This window comes from Motacilla alba, chromosome 3, assembly GCF_015832195.1.
Source record: "Motacilla alba alba isolate MOTALB_02 chromosome 3, Motacilla_alba_V1.0_pri, whole genome shotgun sequence".
NCBI lineage: Eukaryota > Metazoa > Chordata > Aves > Passeriformes > Motacillidae > Motacilla > Motacilla alba.
The window spans coordinates 37220690-37244048 of record NC_052018.1 but is presented as its reverse complement, the minus strand read 5'-3'; the positions used below and the strand labels follow the sequence as shown (position 1 = coordinate 37244048).

Here is a 23359-nt window from a genome sequence, read left to right as displayed (position 1 = left end):
AATCTTTGCAGCTTTAGCATTTCACTGACTTTACTAGTTTTTCTCCACCTCTCAGCACATGATTTTAAGTGAATTTATCACTTCAAACTGTGAATAGATATTGGCTGATATTTTTCTGGTATTTGTGCTGCTCTGTGATTAATGATGCTTTTTGTCATTAATTGTGAATGAGGTTGCTGTTGTGTTGTTAATATAACATCTACGTTAGAAATTTCAAAGAGAGGTAAAGATTGACTTCAGAATGTTATCACAGTATTTAGATACATATTCTTTTTTCACTGCTCTTGCTTCTTTTACTAATTGATCTGTAGCAGTCTTGCTACTTGTCTTTCATTAAAAGTTTTCAAAATGTTGCTTTAAAGGCAAGTTAGACCTCTGAGAGCTTTGCTGTGAAGAGATGCACTTCAGTATTTTTAGTGGACATTCTCATATGCTTTTCCTTGTTACTGGTTTCTAGGTTCGTTCATGGACATCACTTCTACAAACACAAGTAACAAGAGCGATGCTAACATGGAGCCAAGTGACTTCCAAGGAGCTTCCACCAATGACACTATTAAACGTTTAGAATCAAAATTGGCACAGCAAATCAAAAACACAGCCAAGCAGCCGGTAAGCCAACGGGTGCAGTTTTGAACCATAGTAACAAAGTGGACATGGGTAGACATAAGTGTTGTCTAGTCTGAAACATGTGTCCTCATTCAAAAGAGTGCAAAATTGGATCCAGTTAGTTATAGGAGAAGAATATAGAAGAAAAGGGACAGAAAAATGTTGTTTGATGCCAAAAAGGTAAACTGGAAGGCTCTAATTTTAATCTTATAAATCCCTTTAAATACATACCAAATGTATTTAAAGGGATTGATTAGATTAAAAAAGTATGTTTGAAAATTGCTGCCTTAATTTATAACCAAAATACTAGGATGACATGAAGGGATTAAACATTTTAGGTGAATTTTGAAGTAGAATTCAGAATGCAAAAATACAAAGATTCTCTTATGACAATATTGGCCTAATTCTACTGATTTTTTTGTCTGTGTGAAGTTAGATTGTTTTCAAAGCTGAAGATATTTCATTTGTATATACCAATAATAGTTAAATTATTGCCATTTATTGTGTTATGAATTTTAAATCTTGACCCTTTGAAAATGCATATTGTAGAAACATACTGGTGCATAATATGGAGGGGCTTGTGCAGAATTTTCTTTTTCACAAAATGTGACTGTTAAACAGGGTGACCCTGGCCGTTTGAGTTTACCCCCATCTCGTGGGAGCAGTGTGGAGAGCTTGTCAGATGTTCGTGCACGACCACCATCAGCCCTTGTTTCCGGAGAAGCCAAAAGGATGAGCGCTGACATGTCTGAAATAGAAGCAAGAATAGCTTCCATCACAGGTAAAATTTAATTATGTTTGGGGAGTAGACTAAAGAACTGGAAAGAAATAAAGGAGGAAGGAAAATGTAAAACATGCATAGTCTTACAGAAAGTTGACAACAGTAGCCATATGAAAATACTTAAGCTTTTCCTGTAGTCTGGATTGTCCTTTATTAATTGTGGGGAGAAATGCCTTTATTTATGGTTATACACTCAGCAAGACTGAGTACTTTTATTGAGTATTTTAAAGGTTTTAGAGGTTTTGTTGAATTAGATTTTTACCTTTTTAAAAAATGCTATATGAGACTTCTACATATCAGTCCTATCCCAAATGCACAACTTTCTCTTTTTTATCTGAAATAGTGTTATTACATCTCTGCTAGCATAATTATTTATATAATAATATTTTCTTCAGGGTTGTCTCTATAATACTTTTGAAATTAAGAGGTAGGTTTAAAGTTCCCAAATAAGTTTAAAAATCTACTGTGACAGATTTCAGAATGAGAAACGTAATTAGATTTTATTCACAAGGTTAAGAAAGCACACCGGTGTTTTGCCAGGTTTCCTTCAGATATAAACTGTTATCTCTAAACCTTAAATCTTTGAGGGAGTTAGAATTTATCTGTAAGTATAAATACATAATTTTATGGTGAAAGCAATCTTGATTCATCCCAGAAGACTGCATTAATAAAAATGTGTACACTTGGCAAACACTTTCTTGTCTCTTTTCTTCATCAAAGATACTGTTTGTTAATATATGTAAACTTCAGGTTTTAAGTTCCATATGTGAAAGTCTTTTGTGTTATGGTATATAACCACAGATTTAAATAATTAAAATTACTTCCGTTAGTTCAGAGTTATTTAGCTGTTTGAGTATTTTTATACCAATATTAAAATTAGGGTAGTCGCGTAGTTGCAATTAATAAGAAATTACACGTCCAAATTCTGGCTTTCTTGTGCACCATGGCTATTTCATTTTTGTTCTTCATTGTGTCACAATTACTCCAGGATCTTGTTTTATTAAATACTGAGGTACTGAAATAATATTTATCTTGCCCTAATTTTTTTTTTTACTTTAATGTTTTTATTTTAAAGCCTTATTCCAAAATCTGTCTTTTGTATTGTCAGTCTTTGACTGGATGACTGTGTAGCAGATCTCACCCTGAATATCTATAAAGGTTTTTTAACACAGAAGGCAGTTGTGTACTTACCTGGTAATAACACTTTGCTGGTATTATTTTAAAACATGTCAGGACTCACTTCGGTCACTGACATTCTTAATGTAACTTTTTGACCTTATCAGAGATAGCCTGGCCCTCCTTGGTAAGAGTTTTTAATTTTCCTAGTTTGTCTTCTTTAAGTACATTGCTCTGAAATAATAATTACTATTCTGAATAATCTAAGGGCTTTTTGGTGGTTTTTTGTTATGACTGTAGGGTTTCTTTTTCTTGAAGTAAAAGTACATATTGAACATAATATTTATCGTTTGGGGTTCTTTGGATAATTTTTGGGAAATCACTTCATGCAGTAGTGGACTATGAGAAATGAGGTCAAGCACATCTGACCATAACTTTTTCAAAAAGAGGTGAAACAGCACTGTATTGGTTTCTTTTTTTAATCTTGTTAACTGTGTGACAGAAATAATATGCTGTGAACCTGAAAAAAAATGGCATGGCTGGGTGAGGATTGGGCTGTTGTTAAATCAAGTTGAAAATTATTTAATCTTGTTCCATCGTCCTCTAGATTAATTGTAAGAGTAAATCATGTAATGCACATCACCATTACTTACTGAGATGACTATGCTGCAGTGTTCTACTTCTGGGAGATGCATTCAGATTTTTCTCTAAATAGGAACTATTCACCTTAAATTACAGAAGCGGTAAAATACAAAAAAGTATTAATATATTTTATATCAAGGTGTATAATGTTTCTTGAATATTATTCAGAAATTTAAAAGCTGGTAGTTATATCCGGTTTTCAAAACAAAAAATCTTCACTAGTTGGGCAAAAGAGTAACTGGCAGGAATGATTGTCAAATGTAATAAAAGTAAATATTTTTTTCAGAGATAGGTGAGATTTGTTTTGAAAGGAGGTGATTTAAAGGAGCAGAAGTACCTAGCTATTAGACTTTTTAATAAAATAATTTGTACCTAACACTAAATAGAAAATGTTAGTGAAGTTCAGGCAATCAAGGGGTTTTTTTCTGAATGTATAGGTGAATTGAAATAATTTAATTTGTTTTCTGTTTGGATAATTACATTTGGTTTTCCCTTCTGTGTTGCCATGCTGCTTTCTGTGTTTGACTTTTGTGTTGCTAACTATAACTAATTACACCGTGTTGTAATGATGGCTAGTTCTGCATTTTTTGCTTTTTAACAGTTGCTTTACTATGTGTAAGCATGAGTGGAAGGCAATGCAGTTTATTCTGCATGACACATTTTTGCATGAACTCTAGTTTAACCAAATATATGAAAAATGCAGTATTAGGAATTTAATAATTTTGCTCTTGCCATTTTAGTGTTTTGCATGTGTATTGTATATGTGTATTTTTTCAGCCTATTCCAAGCCTAAACGAGGCCATCGTAAAACTGCTTCATTTGGCAACATTCTGGATGTCCCTGAGATCATCATACCAGGTATCGCAGACCAGGTGAACGGGTCAATTGGTTAAGATGCCGGAATAATGATCAGACTGCTAAAATACTTCTTGCTCCAGTTGCTTTAGGACAGGCCCAGAAATTATTCCACTAAAGTTTTCATAATGCTTCAGTAAAGAGGAGCATGATATTTTGTTACAAACTTACTTTTATCAATAAATTGTTCAATCTTCTAATTCAAATTTACTTCTACTGATAAAGGACTTTTTCGCTTAAGACCTTGATGTTCAGAGTCTTCTAAAGAAGAAAACTATATATGCAGTCTTGTATTATAGTACCTTATTCGGTGAAAATGGAACCAAGTTGAAAAATTCCTGTCTAGGTACTTGTTTTGCCTTGATCTCTGTTGCGTTTAGGCTCCCATTTTTAATCAGATCATAGCAGAAAAAAAAAAAAAAACTAAGATAAATGATGTACAGAACTTTAAATCCATGTGATATTTGTGATTAAAACATTAACACTTAGTCTGTGTAATTCTTATATTTGAGTACACTTTTCTAAGGCTAAAGTGTGTGTGCATGAGGTATTGCTGTTGTGTTTAAGTTAATTCAAACTAAAATTACTAGGAGAGGCTTTTGATAGGAAAAAATTAATATAGTCAGGCACCATGGATGGGAACATCATTTGGGAATTTAATTAATAATTCTCATGTATCCCAAATCTTTTTTTAGTTAGTAGAATGGCATTTTTCTTTCTTTCATTTCATACGTCTCAAAGCCTAAAAATAGGTATAATCAATTGCAAACTGTGATAGGCATACCATTAACAGTATGCAAGTCACTTCAGAGTGATATGTCAGGAGCAGAAAATGAGGCAATGGGAGTGAAGGTATCTAGGAATCCACTAAAAACTGTGGCACTCCTATTCTAAATTTCTGTCATCTGAGGAAGTTTCTTTGTAAATCTTGATATTGTTAGGTATTTAAAAGTTGAATGCAAAAGATAGTTTTGTACAAACGTTTCTTTCAAATAACTTTTTTGAAGGTTACAGTAAAAATACGGAATATGAGAAAGTAGATTCCAAAGAGCAATAGCACCCATAAAAAAGCAAACCTCTTTGGCATTGAGGCTAACAAATTGACAAAAAAGTTTATTAGAGTAGCTTTCCCTGTAACTTTCAAGCAGTCCTGGTCTGCACTGACATAAATGAAATCCTGAGAAAGCAAGGAAAGTGAAAATGAAGACATCTGTCCAGTTTCAGTGTTAACTCATGATGAGAACCTGGTAAATAAGCTCTAGAAGCTAATGAGTGCCTCTTGTCTCTATACACTGTCTGTCCATAAAACATTGAGGCTTCCAAGAAACCTTGAAACTTTTAGGCAATACTGAAGAAGTCAGTGAAATATAATACAATGTTATTTTCACAAAACAGATTGTATTGTAACAGTCTGTTGGTTTCTTAGTTAGGCAGAGGCAGTCATTAAAAATTCTTCATCTGGTCTATTTTAATTGAACTTGACAGGATGGGAATTTCAAGAATTTGAAATACATAGGAAAGAAATAGAAACCTGTAGAAATAAAAGAAGGTATAGGGTTGGAGCAAGCATATTAAGGAGTTTTCTCAAAATTAATTCCTAGAGTATTTAAGTGAAATTAGTTTGAGTTAATGCTTTATCAGAAGCAACTATTCATTAAGAGGAGGGTTAGAATATCACATATCAATTTTGCTGTGACTGAATAGAAATATGGTAAAATCCAGGGTTATGCACTAACAACAATTTCTGTTAATAAGATGACATGGGACCATAGCACATGCATGCAGATTATTTCCAGGTAGTATGAGCCACAAATCTAATGTAATTGTGAAAAACTGAAATCTTAAGGTTCATTTCCAGGAAAGATAAAGAAGCACTGACACTATTACTGGCCCTTGTTGAGTTTGAATCAGGAATTGAAAATACTGTTCTGGTCAGCCATATAAAAGAAACATACATGCACTCAAATAATATGAAGAAGAGTTACTAGGATATGAGGGGTATAGAGAGTATAAAAACAAATCTTAAAGCATGGCTTTTTTTAGCTCACAGAGTGAAAGCTGAGAATGAATAATTATTTCCTATAGATGAATCTGCTGCTATAAACTAGGAAGAGATAACTACTTAAGCTAAAAGACAGTATTGGCACTACAGAAAAAATATGTAAATTGTCTGCAAATAAATCTGGGCTTTATATTGAAAGTTTTCCGGTTGTCAGAACAGCTTTCCAGTAATAATCCCAAAGCCAGAAAAAAATGAGATTAATGACATGACAGAACACAATCATCTGCCCAGTCAACTAATTATATTCATCTGTATATTTCTCACTTCTTTACTTTTTCAGCACAAGGCTCTCAGTTCTGGCCTCTGAACACACTTTTCACTTTCTAGACCCCTAAGCTTCCAAGACCCCCAAACTGTCACCACCATCTCAATCCCTCCCAGTTATGTTCCATACTACTTCTGCCACAGACCCAGCTCCTCCAGACTTCCCTGGGCACGTCCCTCGGTGGGGCGAGCAGCTCGTCCCTGTCCTCGGAGCCGCACAAGTGCCGGTCTGTGCTGCTGCCTGGAGTTGTGCTGAGCACATGGTAGAGCAGCTGCTGCCTGGAGAGGGGAAGCACCGGGCAGGCATGTTACCGTGAGTCAGCTGCTTTGGGCAGGGCTATTTTGGAAGTATGAGTGCTACATCTGCTATCATTGGGGGTTTTCGTAATGCATTGCCTCAACTGCATTTCGTCCATGAACTGATTATGCTTCCAAGGTCGTAAAATACATACTTTATCAATTAAAGGTAAAATACTGTCAGAAGGGGAAGTTTTTAAAATATATTTGCTCTTCTTTCTAAGTAAGTACTATAAGAGTGAAGAGAGCTAACTGTTCATTTAAGATGTTATTTTGTGTTACTAGCTTACAAAACTTGAAAACTGAAAGATGGGTCAAAAAATCCCTCCTTTGTGTAAGAACTTAGCAAATGAGTTTGCAGTGGTGGTATCCTGTAACCAGATAGCCTATTGATGTATCAGGTTGTTTTTTTTTTTCATTTACAGTATGCATAGTACAGGTTATAAGCACCAACTTTATTTTTATATACATATTTATATATAAAAAATTAAAACCCTAATAAGTACAAAAGGTTTAAGTATCTTTATGTTTAAAGAAACAAAAAAAATCTGAATTCTAGTTTGTATACTTTTTTAGGAGAGACCATTCAAGCAGCATCTAGCAAATATACCTACATGTACAGCCTTCTCTTCACTGGCAATGTTAGACATCTCATGCATTTAGCATGTGTGCATTTGGCTTTGTAATTTTGTCATCTGAAACTATGCCGCAGTGTTACAATCTTTATAGCATTGACACTGCATAAATGATTACTCAAGATAGACACATTTTGTAGAGGGTCTTTAGAAGGTGAGTAGGAATTATGGACGCTGTAGGTCTGTAGTTTTTCTCTCTACTTTTAAAATCAATGTATGCCAGAAATCCCACCCTTGTGTTCCCAGATCACTTAATTCTTCTGAAATTCAGATCAATGTGTTTAACTTCTTCAGAATGTCTTATAGCAGTGTTGCAGTCACTAATCATCCTGCACTGTGAGAGAGGCTTGAGCCCTGTAGGTGTGTAAGGAAGAGAGAGGACTGTGAGTAAATAAGAAAGTGTAAAAGGAGATGCAAGTATCTGCTAAAGGGCAGGGAGAAGAGGTCATAGCTGGTCTGGATATTTGGCGGCTGGGTGGGGGTGGTGATCAAAAGCTTAATAAGTTGTACAATTTATTTTTGCCTAGAGTATGTGGGGCAGGACGTGATGGAAGTTTCCTGTTCCTTTAGAATTTAATTTTAGAAAATAAACAACACTATGTGAAGTGGGTTGTTCTGAGGCCATGAAGTATATTTGTGACATTTGCTTTTTAGTCTTAAAATCCTGTAAACCACCAAAATCCTGACACAGTGCAGCAAGTTACTGTGGATTAACTTCTGTCCATGTACAGATCTCTTAGTTTTATAATGAGGAAAAAATATTTTTAAATGGACATAGAGATAAGAACAAGATCAAAACTGGGAGAGGAAAGCATAAAGAAGTACCCATGATCTTTTCAAATAAATATATTTGTTGTGTTGTACAGCATATTTTTCAATTGAATTTTGTCTTGAATCTGGAGCAATAAGTATTTGTTGATTCGTAGTCTGTTTCTGCCTTGTTGAAGCTATTTGCCAGATGTCTGCAGTATTATACTAATTAAAATGGCATTGCCTAGTTGAGCTTGCTCTTCCCTCATGCTACTAACTTGAAGATATTTCATTTAAAGGTGTTCCTTTTTACAACAGTAGTTTTGGCCCCTCTTTCCCCCCCACCCCTTCACTTCCCGCAAGGCATTTTCTTTTCTTTCTTGCACCCCACCCTGATTATTTTAACATTTTGGCAGCCATGTTCTAATATTTCAGCAACACATGCGCTGGGTTCTTTAAATTCACAAATGTTGCTAATCTGAAATGAGAATTTCAGATATTTTTGCAAGCCTATTTCAGCTGAGCTAATTTTATAACAATGTTGTTGAATGAAATGTGCACATAATTTTGTATCAGTCGTGGGTGGATTGCACATATGTTGCATATTGAGATGAGCTGTGGCAGCCAGATGAAGTGTCCACAGCACAGAATTCTATTAAATGTATAATCTTGTTTGTTAAACAATTGCATAGAGAAAAAGTTCACTGCGAATTAACAAGTTCAGACATTTTGACATAGTTTTGTAATTCACAAGATCCCCATATGAAAGTATTAATCAAACTTAGCTGTTGTTGCTTAGGTAAGTATATACTTTCCCTGAATTTCAGAAGCAAAATACCAAGACCACAGAACAGTTGCAGTTCAAATCGGTTTGTAGTCAGAGCAAAAAGTATATTCCTGTTTTAGGATCCTGCTTAACTTTCTTATATGCTTGTTTCTTAAAGTACCTTCTATAAATTTTAAAACATTGTGACAAATTGATAAAGTGACACTAAGCATTTTTGTATTGCTGTTTTAGTGTGGTCCTATGTGTAATAATACATATATTTAAAAATTTAAAGGCTTATTAAATATATCAGTCAATATTAAATAGTCTTACATTTTTGTAGTAACTGCTGCAATTCGAAACATGTGTCAGGATAGGCTTGGAGTCGTGGGAATTATGCTGAATGAGAAGTATCTAAAAGGTCAGCAATATGATGCCTTTTGCAGGGCTTTGAGTGAGCTGTGTTGGTGGCTGAGTGTGGGGCTGCTGGGTGAGGGGCTGCCATGGCTGCAGTACATGTTTCAGATGCTCCCCTCCAGTAGCAGAGTTACGTAATGCAGAACTAAGAGCAAGAATTTTGAGCATTGTCAGCTGTTACTCGAGACATTTTGGTGTTTCCTTTTGGACAGCTGACCTGCTCTCAAGAGATAATATAAACAATCACTGTAATAAAAATCAAAGTAGTCAGGGAGATTCTGTTGCATAATCTCCTTTTATTTTTAAGGAGATTTTGTTTCCTGAAAATGCCTTTGATTGCTTGTCAGTGCTAAAATTTAAACTGTTTTATGTAGCTGTCACTGGTGGATAATTGCGAACAGGTGGAAGGAGAAGAGGAAAAGATTACAGCATTGTGCTTCGTAGGTTGATGGTGAGATGTGATTTCACTGAACGGTCCCCTTTTCACACTTCTCAGAGCATAAGAAGAGGACATAGTTTCGCTCCCCTGAAGGAGACAGGAGACCAGAAGGAAGCGCTTTCGCTTCTTAGTTTTCTTGAGGGGAGCGTCGCGCAGGCAGGAGTCCTTGCTGTGTTCCTTGAGCAAGCCAAAGAGCAACAGGTTAAAGCTGGCAGCCTGTTATCTTTGTGGTTTAGCTTTTAGAAATCCCCATAACGTAACGCACTTGAAATAGATGTCGTCATCAGCTCCTGCCCCAAGTACTAAGCCTGACCAAATACATGTGACAGAAGATGGTGGAGTAGAGTGCAGCAGCTATTCATGTGGTAGGAGTGGTTACTGTATTAGGGTATACTTTTTGTTGACAGGCCAGCATGTTTTGAGTTAAAATTCTGCAGCTGTCTCTCCCCCTCTCTCACTTTGTCTCTGTGGATTTGTACAAATTCCAAGCTCCTCTGCAACAGTCGCACCCTTCTTATTTTGTTCTGAATATATTTCACTGGTTTGTTTTTGTTTTGTTTTTTTTTTCCTAGCAGGAAACGGACAGCAGAGGCGCAGATCCATTCAAGATCTTAGTGTTGCTGGAACAGAGTCCAGTCAGGTAATGTCCTTCTCATCTCTTCTTTGCCTTGCAGTAAAGTCAGCACCAAATCTGTACTGGGGAACTGATCTGGAAATCTTCACCTTTGATGCTTTCATAGAAATGATGTGGAAGCTTGGCAGACTGTAGTGTTGTTTGTATTGCATTGAAATGAGATTCCATGAGGGTAACTATGAATGAGCTCTAGATGAGAAGCATTTTCTGTACAGCTTATGCAGTATTTCTCACTTTTATGTACACATGTTTTTTTGTGTACTGCTTAATTTGGCTGAGGGCACATGTTACACAGGAAAGCCTTTCCATCTTTCTGTATGTAGGAAACAATTGCAATTTTTACTTATTGTGTAAAACAGCTATATATAGACTCACTTTCTGCATGAAAATAAAAAGCATGTACATCAGTATAATAAATGTTATTTATTATCAATCTCTGAATTCTGAATAGTAAATTACAGAGATATCTCTCTATTTCTTGTGAAAGATTTACAACAGGGTGTTGTCAAAAAGTTTTCTTTAAAAAAATACTATTTCAAAAAGATATTTTATAATAACACCGCTATTTGTCTGGTATCATAAATGCCATGGTAACAGAGACAGTGGTATGCTACGTAACATGCTCCTAGTTTCATTTCAGTTTTAAATGAGAAAAGTACAGCTAATGCTTCATCCAGATGTGGCTATTTTGTGTTTTTAATTGCTTCAACAATTTACAGCGGCTATTTGGTCCTTAGTGTGAATTGGCAATTTTGAGATCCCTACTATTATTTGAGTGTGGGATACTGGGGCTTAGCATATTGATCAGGTTAATCAGGTTTCCTTATTAAATAGCCTACTGCAATAATCTAAAATAGGTGATAATTCTTGGGGGGGTGTGATTATCAGGAAGATAACCTTTGATTTTTCTTTAATTCCATGGAGTATAATAGCCACAGAAACCTCATCAATCCTGTAGGTATTAGTAAATTTGCTGTGTACATCTATCAGAAAATAACAAGTCTACATAATATATTTTAATATCTTCAGAGAAGACCGGTTTTGTAAAAAGAAATTAATCTGCAAAATTTAGGAACTAATTTAGCCTATTCATTTAATTGTAGAATTAAAATTATGCAAGACTTGAGGGAAAAATTAAGTAACAATACATCAGTTATATCAAATTGTGCTGATTGATGTATGAATATATTTAATTATAGCTTTTTTATTTAAAAGTTTTCATTCTGTTCATTTTAATGAATGGTTAATAGTTCAGATTTTCATCATTTGCTTCACATCTTAGTAACTATTATAATAATCTTTACTTGAAAGCTGTTCTACTGCTTGTATGGGTGTTCTAGCTTAATTGTCCTTGTGAACAGAAGGATACAGAAATTTTGTTTTATGTTTACCTCACTAATATCTCCTGTGGGTCTACAGAAGTACCAGAGTCATATTTTACTTTCTTGCTTCTGATAGTGTATGTATTGGAAATGTACGTGGAAGAATTACAATTTTCTGTTGCTATCCTGCAGTTTCTTTGGAAACATGGTAAAATCTGGAAAACATAATATTTTAACATGCATGAAAAATGCAGTTTCAAAGATATTTTCGCACTGTCCATGTAAACGAATAATGAATTTTTATCCCCTTTTTGATGTGAGGAGAGATAGAGGAGTCTGCTGAAACTAATGCTAACTTTTGATGTACATATGCTTGTATATTAAAAAAAATAGGAAAACAAGAGACAGAGCACAATGTAATTATGGCTAAAGATTTAAGATTAATCTTGATGGGTTTCTATACCTCTGGACCTCAGTGCCTTGATTTTTTATTAGAAATTTTGAGCTGCTATCCATATAAGCAATCTACAAGCCAAAGCAGAAAAATCATCTGAGTGGCATAGCTCTAATGTAAAAAAAAACCCTTCCCCCTCCCTCCCTTCATTGCAAACATCCTTCTTCTCCGCATTCCACTCTCCCTTACACCCACTCTGCTGCACAGCCTTCTTCACCAAGCAGCCATGGCCACTCTGCTCCCTCACCCAGGCCATGAAAGGCCCTATCCCACTCAAAATTGAAGGATTGCCACGGTGCCTCTTCTCTGGCTTTTATCTATTTGACACAGTAAAGCTGATCAGAAATATTTTTACTGAATGTATTTTTACTGAAAATTGCTGCTGTGTCTATAGAAAATGGTTCTGTTACTACCACTGGTTTTTAATTAGAAAGGTTTTTCCAATTCAGAATGGAATTTTTCTTAAGGTAAAGGAAAACACCAGGTTTGTGTATAAATAATCAAATATATATGTATATATTATATTAAATTTTATATATATGTATGTATATATACACACAATAAATATTTAATAATACATATACTGAGGTTTGGGTGCTTACCTGAAAGGGGTAGTCCAAGACTCTTGGTCCTGTGTACCTGTTTGTCTGTTTTCATTTGACCACCTTGTATGTTTTATGACTGTATGTCTATTTTATGTCTGTGTGCTCTTGGAAGATGGTTTTTTTGTGTGGCTTGTATGGCTGACAGTTACTATGTTTATGTTGTTGAGACACTTAAGGTGCTTAACAGTATTGCTCTTACTGGTGTTCTCAAGAGCAGACAGTAATAGTGCTTTGCAGAGGGTTTTACTACTCAGCATCAATAGTTTAGATAGGAAATTTGCTATGTCAAGGGCTCTCCATCTTTGGATCAGCTGTTAGAGTGATGTCGTGTTGAGAACACGTGTTCAGGTCTGAATTTTCACAGATTTTAGCATTTGGTGACCTTAGACTGGTCCTTACTCCAGGTGACATAAGCATCACTGATGCAACTGTCCCTTCTAAAATCAAATGCTACACTTTCATTTGTTTCTGTCTATATACTGTGATGCTCTGTTAATTTCTCCTTTTTTGGAACAGAATTGTTTCTTCTGCCTATTTCCCTGTACGTGCACTTTAAAAGATTTTAGTGTATCGTCTGTCTAGTGCTATTGCTTTTGCCTAGAACATCTTTCCAATGTAGAAACATGTGCAGTCTCTTAACTGCAACTACTAATATTTTTGGGGATTTGAAGGAACACAGCAAATTGCTATTTATACTGCATGCAGTGTTTACAAAATTTCATGTTTTATATGGATACTGAGAAACATACCTGTCATAATGACCCAAGATCTGCAGGTTGTGATCTGATGCTCAGTGTGGTATCCATGTCCTTGCCTGTGTGTCTTTTATTGGTGTAGTTGTTTTGTACTCATCTTTCACAGTACTACCATAAATACCAAAACTACCTGCTTTCCTCTTTTAAACGTTTTTTTATTTTGTTTTGGGATTGTTGGTTTTTGGGGGAGAGGGGGTGTCATAACTGTTGCTGGGCCTTCATAACTTCTACAGTTTACTTTGAAGTGAAAAGAATTACTGTATTAGAGAAAGCCATGTACTGATATGAACACTTGAGAAGCAAGGTCAGAATGTACATGCCCACATGCATGCAAGCTAAGTGGGATAATTTGGGGATCTGATACTACACAGATGAATCATTCTGTCCATGAGATTGTGAAATTTGTCACAGATGCACATTCGGGTTTTTTTCTCCCCTTTCACAGCAAGATACAATTCACAGATGAGATGAAGAAACAGGACGAGTAATGATGATTTCTTTAAATCATGTTGCCTGTTTAACTTAAGCTTCAGGGAAGATTATTACTCAGAGCGTGCCCACTTTTCAAGACTGCAAGTCTTTGAGAAATGGAAGCTAAGAATGCCATGGGGGTTTGACCACCTGGCAAAGATTATTTGAGAGTAACCTGTTAGCAAGTCTGGAGGAAGCAAGGATGAAGGGGTAGCAGAAACTGATTGCTAAAGTCCAAACAATGGACTTTAGCTGTCAGAGAGGCTGCCATGCAAGTGGCCTAAAGCATCTCGCCCAACACACACTCAAGCACTGTAATCTAACCAGTGTTCAGTTTGGGAAACTTCCCTTCAGCTTCATAGTGCTTTTTAGATATGCTTCAGATGTGATTCCTCCATTTCTATATCAACTGAATTTCGTGTAAATAAAGATATCAAATAAATGTGGTTTTGGTTGGTGGACCAAAATAATCTGGTAAAGCGCTGAGAAGTTACTGTAACTAGAGTATTTCTCAGGTGCCCTTCACTATCCACTATAGATACTCAACAAATCTCTTTTTGCTTAAAGGACTTTGATGCTGTTACAAGTGCTTTCTCCATCTTCTGATCTTTTACATCAACAGGGTGTCTTTATCATTCATATCTGAGGACACTAACAGTAAGCTCAGCAACTTTAACCTTACTTAATGTCAACAAAGACTCCAATAAAAAAGACTTTTCAAAATGTTTGATGGCATTGTCTTGATAATATCCATCAGACCATTTCTACAGTTTATTGTTTTGTTTCTAGATATTAACATAAACCAAAAAATGCTTAATAAACATCACAGAGGAAAGACTATGCATTTGAAATAATGGATGTTTCAGTGTGTATAATTTTGTTATTCTTTGGATTGTTACTGGGCCAGAATCCTGAGTTTTAAAACTTAAAGTAGGATATTTGGAAATAAAGTCATAAAGAAATAAAGTTTCTAGTTAATGTATATTTGAGTGCTTATTTTGAAAATTGAGTCATTTAATGAATCATTTAATGATAAATGCACCATCTTGAAAGTAGTTGTATTTTAATAGTGTCTTTCCTTTTACTTCATTTTTTTCATGAGAAACTTGCTGGGGCTTATAGTCTTAAATCCTTTACTGTGTTAATTTAATGTCACTAAGGGGGTATGTGAAATAGAAACACATATATTGTAAATAACATTTCTGAAAAAGCAGCTTAGCAGAATAATGAAATCTGTATTATGTTTTTGTGCTTTGGTAAACAAAAAGATTGGAAGAGTCAAAAAGTACATTAAAAAACAACCTTCAGAATTGTGGTTTAGTTCTTAATTTGCTTCATGAGGGAGAATGTACTAATTTTCTGATTGATGTACTTCAATTGACTGATTCTTTTTGATAAGGCTCTTTTTTCACGTTTTCCGAAGATTAATCACGTAACCTCTGAGTTCACAAAAGAACCAGAAGAAAACTGTAGATTAATATATGGTGGTCTAGTGCAGCTACTAAGCTGTATTCCTTTTCTTGAATGTAGTTCCAGTTATTGATTAAACACTGGAAACAAACTTTATTTCCTCTTTATGTTACAGAGCTGCCAGATTTCACTGAATGATGGTGCAAAAATCACTAGACGTCTTGTCATGATTTTCTATAAAGATCTTGAACACACTGTTCAGCATTGCTTTTTGTTATGCTGAGTAGCAAAATTGTATCAATTTCTTTTACACAGTAAAGAAGAAATGGGGATGAAATTATCCCTGCAATGCATGTAAAGTTGACCAAACCATCAGGAGAGCATTCAGGGTAAAAGCTTGGGGAGGGAAAGTATTTTTAGGGAGGACTATAGGTTCAGATTTCTTCTTTTTTTTTTTCTTTTCAATAAACTTCTCAAAAAATCTTCTGCTAACTTGTCGTTTTGTTTTATTTTGTCATTTCAGGAGAGTAGAAACAGCAGTAGATCATCTAGTCCTAGTGTGAGAATGATCACTACCTCGGGACCAACCTCTGAAAAGCCAACACGTAATCCATGGACACCAGATGATGCAGGTAATCCTTTGTTTATTGTGTAATTTTTTTTACCTGTAAAAAAAATTTAAATATTTTTTTGATTGTGGTATTGGGTGTGTGCTCAGACATTAATAAAAGTAAGCATTGAAGATCATGATTTTTTTAAGTTCTGCTTAAATCCAATCATTACATTACTTGTTTTTCATGTACACTTTAAGAATACTTATTTATAGATTTGTAAATTACATGAACTTGTAAACATTTTGCTTGTAAGAAAGTACTGTAAATTGCAGTGATAATAATACTTAATGAGCATCTTGTTAGCAGTCATTTTTTACTGTAGTGTGGTTTTGGAGAATTAGGGGAATAGACATCTTGGAACATTATAGTCTTGTGCAGTTGTATTTTGAATGCACATTTAAAGATTTCATTGCACTGACATCTGGAATTAAATGTTATGTAGGTGAGTATCATCTGGAGTAGGTTACTCCTGTTTACCATCTTGTGTAATTTTGCTTATGCAGGATGTAGATGTGCACACAAAATTGCTGGTTTTAAATGCACTAACAGTATCTATAGAAACATTGTAAATACTTGTACTGTAGCATCACTGTTCTTTTGTTATGAAATAGGATTAAGAATGAAGATAATTGAATAGTTCAGTTTGATTTTTAAAAGTCATAATGTATTCTGTTATGAAAAGAACCAGTACTGGAATGCAGGAGAAAATGGATCCCCACAAATTCCGTTTTAGAGTATAAATAAAAATTAAAATTTTGATACCAAAATGTACATGTTGAATCCTAAATTTAGTCTCAAGATGGTACTTCAGAGTGCCTCAAATGCTGGAGTCTTTTTCTTGTGATCTTTTCATCTGGATGATCAGACTCTTTTCCTGTAACCAACTGCAAAATGGAAACTCATGTGGTGACTGAGTCTTGCACAAGCATATGTATATATACATAAATACATATGTATATTTGCACTCTTGCATTTTACCAAATATAAGGTGATTATGTAAGATGTACCTTTTTTTCCCCCTGTTTTAGTGGGAGGACAACACACTCTTGTGTTTTGCTTCCCTATTTTCTTCTTTCTGTCCTTGGTTGCTTTGCCTGACCACAAGTGCCTTGTCACTCACAACTTTCCCAAGCCCTTGCCCGCTGCTGCAGCCCACCATGGGCCCTCCTGTGCAGCATGGACCCTGAGCTTTAGGCAGTGAGCACTAATGGGAATTGCTGCCTCACATTGGAAGCAAGCTCTTACCCAGTCAAGAGCTCATAGGGAATTGAAAGCTGCAAATCGTAAGCCGGTGCAGCAAAAGTTTGTGCCAAGTTTTTGGTCTTAAATGCAGCACAACATTGGAACTAAAAGTCAAGTTTGTTTTCTGGCCCAGAGAAATTGGTCACCTTATACTCAGGTAAATACAGGATGTGCCATATGTATAATTTTTCTTGCTAAGTTTATCTATGCCATGCACAAAGAATTGTTCAAATTTCTGAGGAGAGAAATAATTTTGGTTTTCTGTAAAAGATGCTATGATTTAATTTAATGAAGGAAAGTGATAAAATAAGGATGCAGTCGTATCTGGTCAATCAAGGAGAATTTGCAGTTCTGTAACGTGGTGCTGAAGCACTTGGGAATGTCGCCTGAAGCATTGACATGTATTGATGTATTTTTGAAGCATTGCAATTCATTGTCGCACTATCTTTATAGGGCGGTAGTCTAATGTAGGGAAGGACTTCTCATGTTGATTGCATTTAAGATACCGTGGTGATTAAGTCTCTGGTTTTAGGGCTGTTTTCTTTTTCTTTTTCCTTTTTGTTTTTACCACCTTCCAGTTTCCTTACAAGCATACACTTAACCACTTTTTCTCCATTCCCACCCTCTTATTTCTGTTTCCTTTTGAAGCTGCTCTTGGAAATAGCATAGTCTTTGAGGGCAACACCTTAGTTTCTCTACCACGACTACTCTGTGGCAGGTGCTTTTGGGGTATGGGTAAGCAGCCCCTTTTTTTTCCCACCTACCCTCCTCCATATAATCCTCTAGTAGCAATGATGCGGCTGTAAAATCAGTAGTTTCTCCATGTGTCTTTACTCCTGTGTCTCTTAAAGCTTAACAGTAACCTTGTGATCCCCAGATTGTGGGCTACTGAAAGATAAGAATGCAGAAACATACTAAATCTGGAATGAAAGCTCTAGAGAAATCCAGAGCAACTGCAGTGTAAGAAGAGAGCAGCCATGCCCAGGAGACAGACCGATTATTGGGTTCCTTGCTATCCACAAAGTATCTGTATGGAGCAGAGAGGATGCCCTAGAGCATGTTGTGAGGAAGATACTTAGAGACCTCACTGGGAGCAGGTTTCAAAACTGAGCAGGAGGTTGTGCTTATTTTATTTTGGCAGAGCTGATTTGCACAGCTTCTAATTTTAAAGTCATTAGATGCATGGGCTGGCTGGCTGATCCTTCATAAACAAGAATGAAATGGCAAATTTTTATAAACAGAAATGATCTCAAACTGTACAAAAATGGTATTTTTAAAATCTGTGTGCTGTTACATGGCTTCTAGAAATGTAGGTTGATAACCATAATTTTTTTTTTCATGATGTGATAGACCATACTTTTGATGTTCTTAACTATCAGATAAACAAAATGATTCATCTGCCTTGGGATTGGAACGCTGCTATTTCCATCTGCTTATCCACATTCAGATTGTGTATTGTGTAATTACTTAGACTTCTTGTTTTTGTCCTGTAAGAATAGAATTAACTCTTTTTAAATACCTTAAAGTTTTCTTGGTATTTTTACAGAGACCAATGGGTCAGATAACTCCATCCCAATGGCATATCTCACACTAGATCATCAGTTACAGGTAATAAATATTCAGTTTATTAGATTCTCAAGTTTGCATTTCATTCTAACATGTGACTTTGGGGCTGCAAAATATAGTGCCACATATTTACCTGGGTTTATGTTCTGTCTAATTTTTGACCAAGGCTAAAAAAATATATTATGTAATCTGAGATTGGTTGACTCAGGTTTGATCAAGCTATTAAAAACAAGCCCTGGGAAACATGATCCCTAAAACCAAATGTAAGCTGAGTTTGACTGTCAAAATAAGACATTATTTGCTTGAGTGTTACTGAATCGAATTGTTGTATGCACTTTATTTTTGTGTGTGAGATTAAACATTGCTTTGATTTTTGTGACAAGTGTCAGATGAAAAACTTTAGATTTGAGTAAACTTTGGCATTGGTGCAGTAATATTTTCCAGGGGATGGTTTAACACTTATTTTTAAAGGCTTACTGGTTTTTAAAAGACTGTTATAAATACACTGCAGAGACATTCTAACACACTATTTACTAAGATATCAGTTCATTAGTCTTTTACATGTCTGATTTATTTTCAGCCTCTAGCACCATGCCCAAACTCCAAAGAATCTATGGCTGTGTTTGAACAGCACTGCAAAATGGCACAAGAATATATGAAAGTTCAGACAGAAATCGCATTGCTGTTGCAGAGGAAGTAAGTGAAATGTGTTTAACCTTTTCTGTTCTTCTATGTCTTTCCTATACACAAAGTCTGTGTATAATAATAAAACACATAATAAAAATTAAATAATAGTCACTGTGACTATTATTTCTGGCTTTATGAAGTAACATTTCATAGGGCATAATTATTTTCCAACCTTAAACTCAGGAATACTGAGCTGCTCAGTACAGATGAAATATTTAGAGCAGGTAATTGAAAGTTCTAATCAATATCAAGACTTTTCTTCTGGACAAGTCCTACATAAATAGTAACAAACTGGTAATGTTTGATTTTATCATCTCAAATGAAACACCTGAACTGTTAAAGAACCTTGGAATTTAGTTTGCTGTATTGTCTATTAAAGTATTTTCAGTTGTAATTTATAGATAATTGTTTAGTTAACAGATTATAGAATTTTGGGTAATACGTCAGTGTCACTCATTTTGCAATTAGTTTTAATAATATCTCTGACTTTTGTCAAGCACTGCACTTACAACTATATTATCAACATTCATCTTAAATTTTTCTGCCATGGCTTGAGGACCTGATGCTTAAAACCTGTTATGTGCCTTCTCCTTGTGCGTTGGAAATAAAGTCTTTCCTCTTGCATTGTTTACATGTATAAGTAAAGCAGCTGCACTACTTTTGTATTAGGTCAAAAATTATTGCTGGTTCAGAATTTGAGTTCATAATAAGTTCTGTTGTGTTCTGTTTCCTGATGCTGGGGGCCAGTTCAGAGGTCATAGTTGCACACTAGACCAAATAATTAGCTTGCGACCCACCAGTGTCTGAGCCACTGGCAGCTGTTAATAGGGATGTTGCCTTGGTATTTGTGGATTAGCTAATGAGAAAAATGTGTGTGTAAACCTTTTGTACAGTAGAAATAGCAGATAGAATGGGGGAAAAATGTTACTGTAAGATTGAAGCCTATCACATATTCACTTTGGGCTTGGTATTCTGTGAACAGTTTGGTTTTTTCACATGTAACTAGGATTTTTAGATTTGATGAGGAGATAATGATGCTAGAGTTAATATCTTAAATTTTGATTCTATTTATGTTGTCCCCAATGGTCAATAAATTATTTAAAATGTATTTGTTTCAAAACTGCTAATTCCCTACTTTTAGATTCCTACTGATTTTTTTTCTAGAAAGTTTGTGTTCACATTTCTTCCAAACTTTTTTTCCTTAGAATATAATTGTCCATAGGCGTTAAAACAAAAAAAAGATGTTGTGATGGATGAATTTAATGCTGGTTAAGGTAGTTATTAGTTCAAACCTCATATAATTACTAAATTTTCTTTAACTGTAATTAAAAACCATATGGCAACAATTAATTAATTTTCTCCTATGCTATTTTGTTGAAAAAATGTTGCTAGCAGCTTGCCTTCTTGTCACCTCATAACAAAATAGTAAAACAAACTGCCACATCAGTCTTGTAGAATAAATTATAGCAAGATTATTAGTGTGTTTGGGCCTCTAAAATCTTTGCTAAAAAAACATGTTGAACACTTACAGCATAAATAATGGGAAATGCCAGTTACAGAAGTAATTTCCTTGATTCTACTTTTCCACTGCTTTAATAAAAAAAAGTCCAGATAGAAAATAGCACTTCACTAGAAAGTTACAAAAATTACTGCAATTTTGTATTTGAAGTTGCCTTTTAGAGATTTAAAATGTAAATTTAGATATCTAAAATTGGAGTTGAATATATTCATGAAATTTTGTGTGGCTCCTTAGATATTTTACTGTGACCTGTAAAACTACATCTGAAAGACATTATCTAAAGGACAGTTTTAGAGATTGAGGCTCAGTCTCTCAGCTTTTTTAAAGTTCAAATGTGGATTTGATTTGGAAGGGAATTTTCCCCAGACTACATTAAAGAATAGCATTCTTTTGTCAGCTTCTTTTGCACGGAATATCACCAGCTGTGAATTCAGACTGATAATGAAATACTGATTTGAAACATATGAAGTCATCTACACACAAATGAAAATAGAATATATATGACAATGACTTTTTTTTTCATTTCAGGCAAGAACTAATAGCAGAACTGGACCAGGATGAAAAAGACCAGCAAAACACATCCCGTCTAGTACAAGAACATAAAAAGCTGTTAGATGAAAACAAAAGTCTCTCAACATACTATCAGCAATGCAAAAAACAATTAGAGGTCATCAGAAATCAGCAACAGAAGCGGCCAGGCACATCATGATTTCCTGGGACCTTTCAAATTAAAAATATGCACAGAAAAGACTGATTTTTTTTATTGTTATTATTATCCCTTATTATGACAGCTCATGAGTGTTAGCTTCTTGGTGTGATCTGTACGTGTCTGCTACACTTAACATCGTTTAATTTTCTTTTTCCTAGGTGAAATCCAGTTCAGCAGGTTAATTGAATAGGGTGACAAAACAGTGACTTGAATTAACCAATAGCCCTCAATTTAAAGCAAGAAGAGTGGCTGTTTGCATGCTCCTTGTGTGAAGGCTAGCCTAACAAGTGTTGAGGAGGCTGCTAAATTGTGAGAACTTATTTTTAGTTTTTGGTGTTGCCTCAGTAAGAGCAAAAAAAAAAAGACTTTCCTGTTTAAGAATGGTTTTGTTCCAGTGTCTCATCTCAAACTATTATTATGATTATTATTTTCATAATAAACTGAAACATGCACCAAGCTGCAGAGGTGATGTTGGCTGACCAGAGTAATTAATGATGCATTAGTAATGCCTTTTACCTGTAGACAGTGTATTTTTCCACATGCAAAATGGTAGGCAAGCTGATGCAAGCATTCTCAGTTCAGTGCTTGATAGCCCTGCATTTTGACTAATATATTTCTTGTAATCTTGCATTCATAAAATATTTGAAGTAAAAGGCTGTATTTTGTTTACTTTCTTGGGGTGAATGACATGCGTTTTCATTTAAATATGAGCCAGAAGTTATGAAGGTGATCACTGGACAGTATTGGTCCCTTGTATAAAAGAGATATCATCAAAAATAAGTAAAAGTGTGTTTAAAACTTTTAAAACTTTTGTCCCTGTAGAATCTGTGGAAGAAAATTCAGAAAGAAAATTAATACAGTACTTGAAATACTTGCTCCCTTTATGTTTTTGCTCCGTCATTGATTTTCTTTCAGGAGTTTTTTTCCTTAAAATTATTTGGTGAAAAGCATTTACCATAAATGTAAATAAGTTTGTTTTAGATAGAGAGAGTGGGGAAAGAGTGTGGGAAAATTACTTTATTTTAAATAGCAAATTATAAAATGGAGTTGAGTATGCGAATAGTAGAAACTATTAAGAAAATGAGGGAAATAGCTTAGATCTCCATCAGGAATCTCAGTTATTCCACTCATTTGAACATAGCTCAAAGGAAGTTCATTACAGAATGCCTGCTGCCTTTGTGACTGAAGAATTGCATTTAATGAGCTGGAGTGGAATATGTAATGCTCAGTGTTGATATTTACCATTATTACATAGGAGAAAATAATTACTTGTTTACATTGCAGGTTGATTATGTGGATTATGAATTGACTTTTAACTGGTACAAAAATGAGACACTTCTATATACAATGCTAAATTACTCCTTACATACATACGTATGTAAGTTCTTGATGTTCTCAGTTACAGGCAGGGTTTTAATAACACTTGTTTGCAAAATTAAAATAGGAAATTTGAAGTTTAGCTGCTGAGCCCTATAAATAAAAGAGAAGTAATCTGAAGTACACTTATTTCAAATGAATAGTTACTCATACCCATGAACAGAACTTGGAAAAACCTTAAGGGGAAAACTCTCATACTATTTTCTCTTTCTCTTCCTGCCTGCTTGATAAAAACCATTAATACAGTTGTGCTTATCTGTGAACAGCAGAGGACGAACGACTTACTGAACATCCTGTCTTGAAAATAAATCTATTGTTGGCAAACCTTTGGGAGTTAGAAACCTTTCCCTCATTTTATTTAAAT

At 34.9% G+C, this 23359-nt stretch overlaps 1 protein-coding gene across 9 annotated transcripts in view; it reads left to right on the top strand.

The window, feature by feature from the left end:
* Positions 1-22494, top strand: part of MAP3K7 (mitogen-activated protein kinase kinase kinase 7) — a 46001-nt gene extending 23507 nt beyond the window's left edge. For 3 of the 9 annotated variants that reach the window (XM_038130783.1, XM_038130791.1, XM_038130792.1), the window contains 9 exons: positions 458-609; positions 1228-1387; positions 3923-4003; positions 10203-10270; positions 15805-15913; positions 17786-17872; positions 18684-18745; positions 19284-19399; positions 21438-22494. In XM_038130783.1, the coding sequence (XP_037986711.1) occupies positions 458-609; positions 1228-1387; positions 3923-4003; positions 10203-10270; positions 15805-15913; positions 17786-17872; positions 18684-18745; positions 19284-19399; positions 21438-21618 (1016 nt within the window). In that variant the 3' untranslated portion in view covers positions 21619-22494. The remainder of the gene's footprint in view (positions 1-457; positions 610-1227; positions 1388-3922; positions 4004-10202; positions 10271-15804; positions 15914-17785; positions 17873-18683; positions 18746-19283; positions 19400-21437) is intronic. The other 6 variants (XM_038130784.1, XM_038130785.1, XM_038130786.1 and 3 more) reach the window with 6 other exon arrangements.
* The last annotated feature ends 865 nt before the right edge of the window (positions 22495-23359 follow it).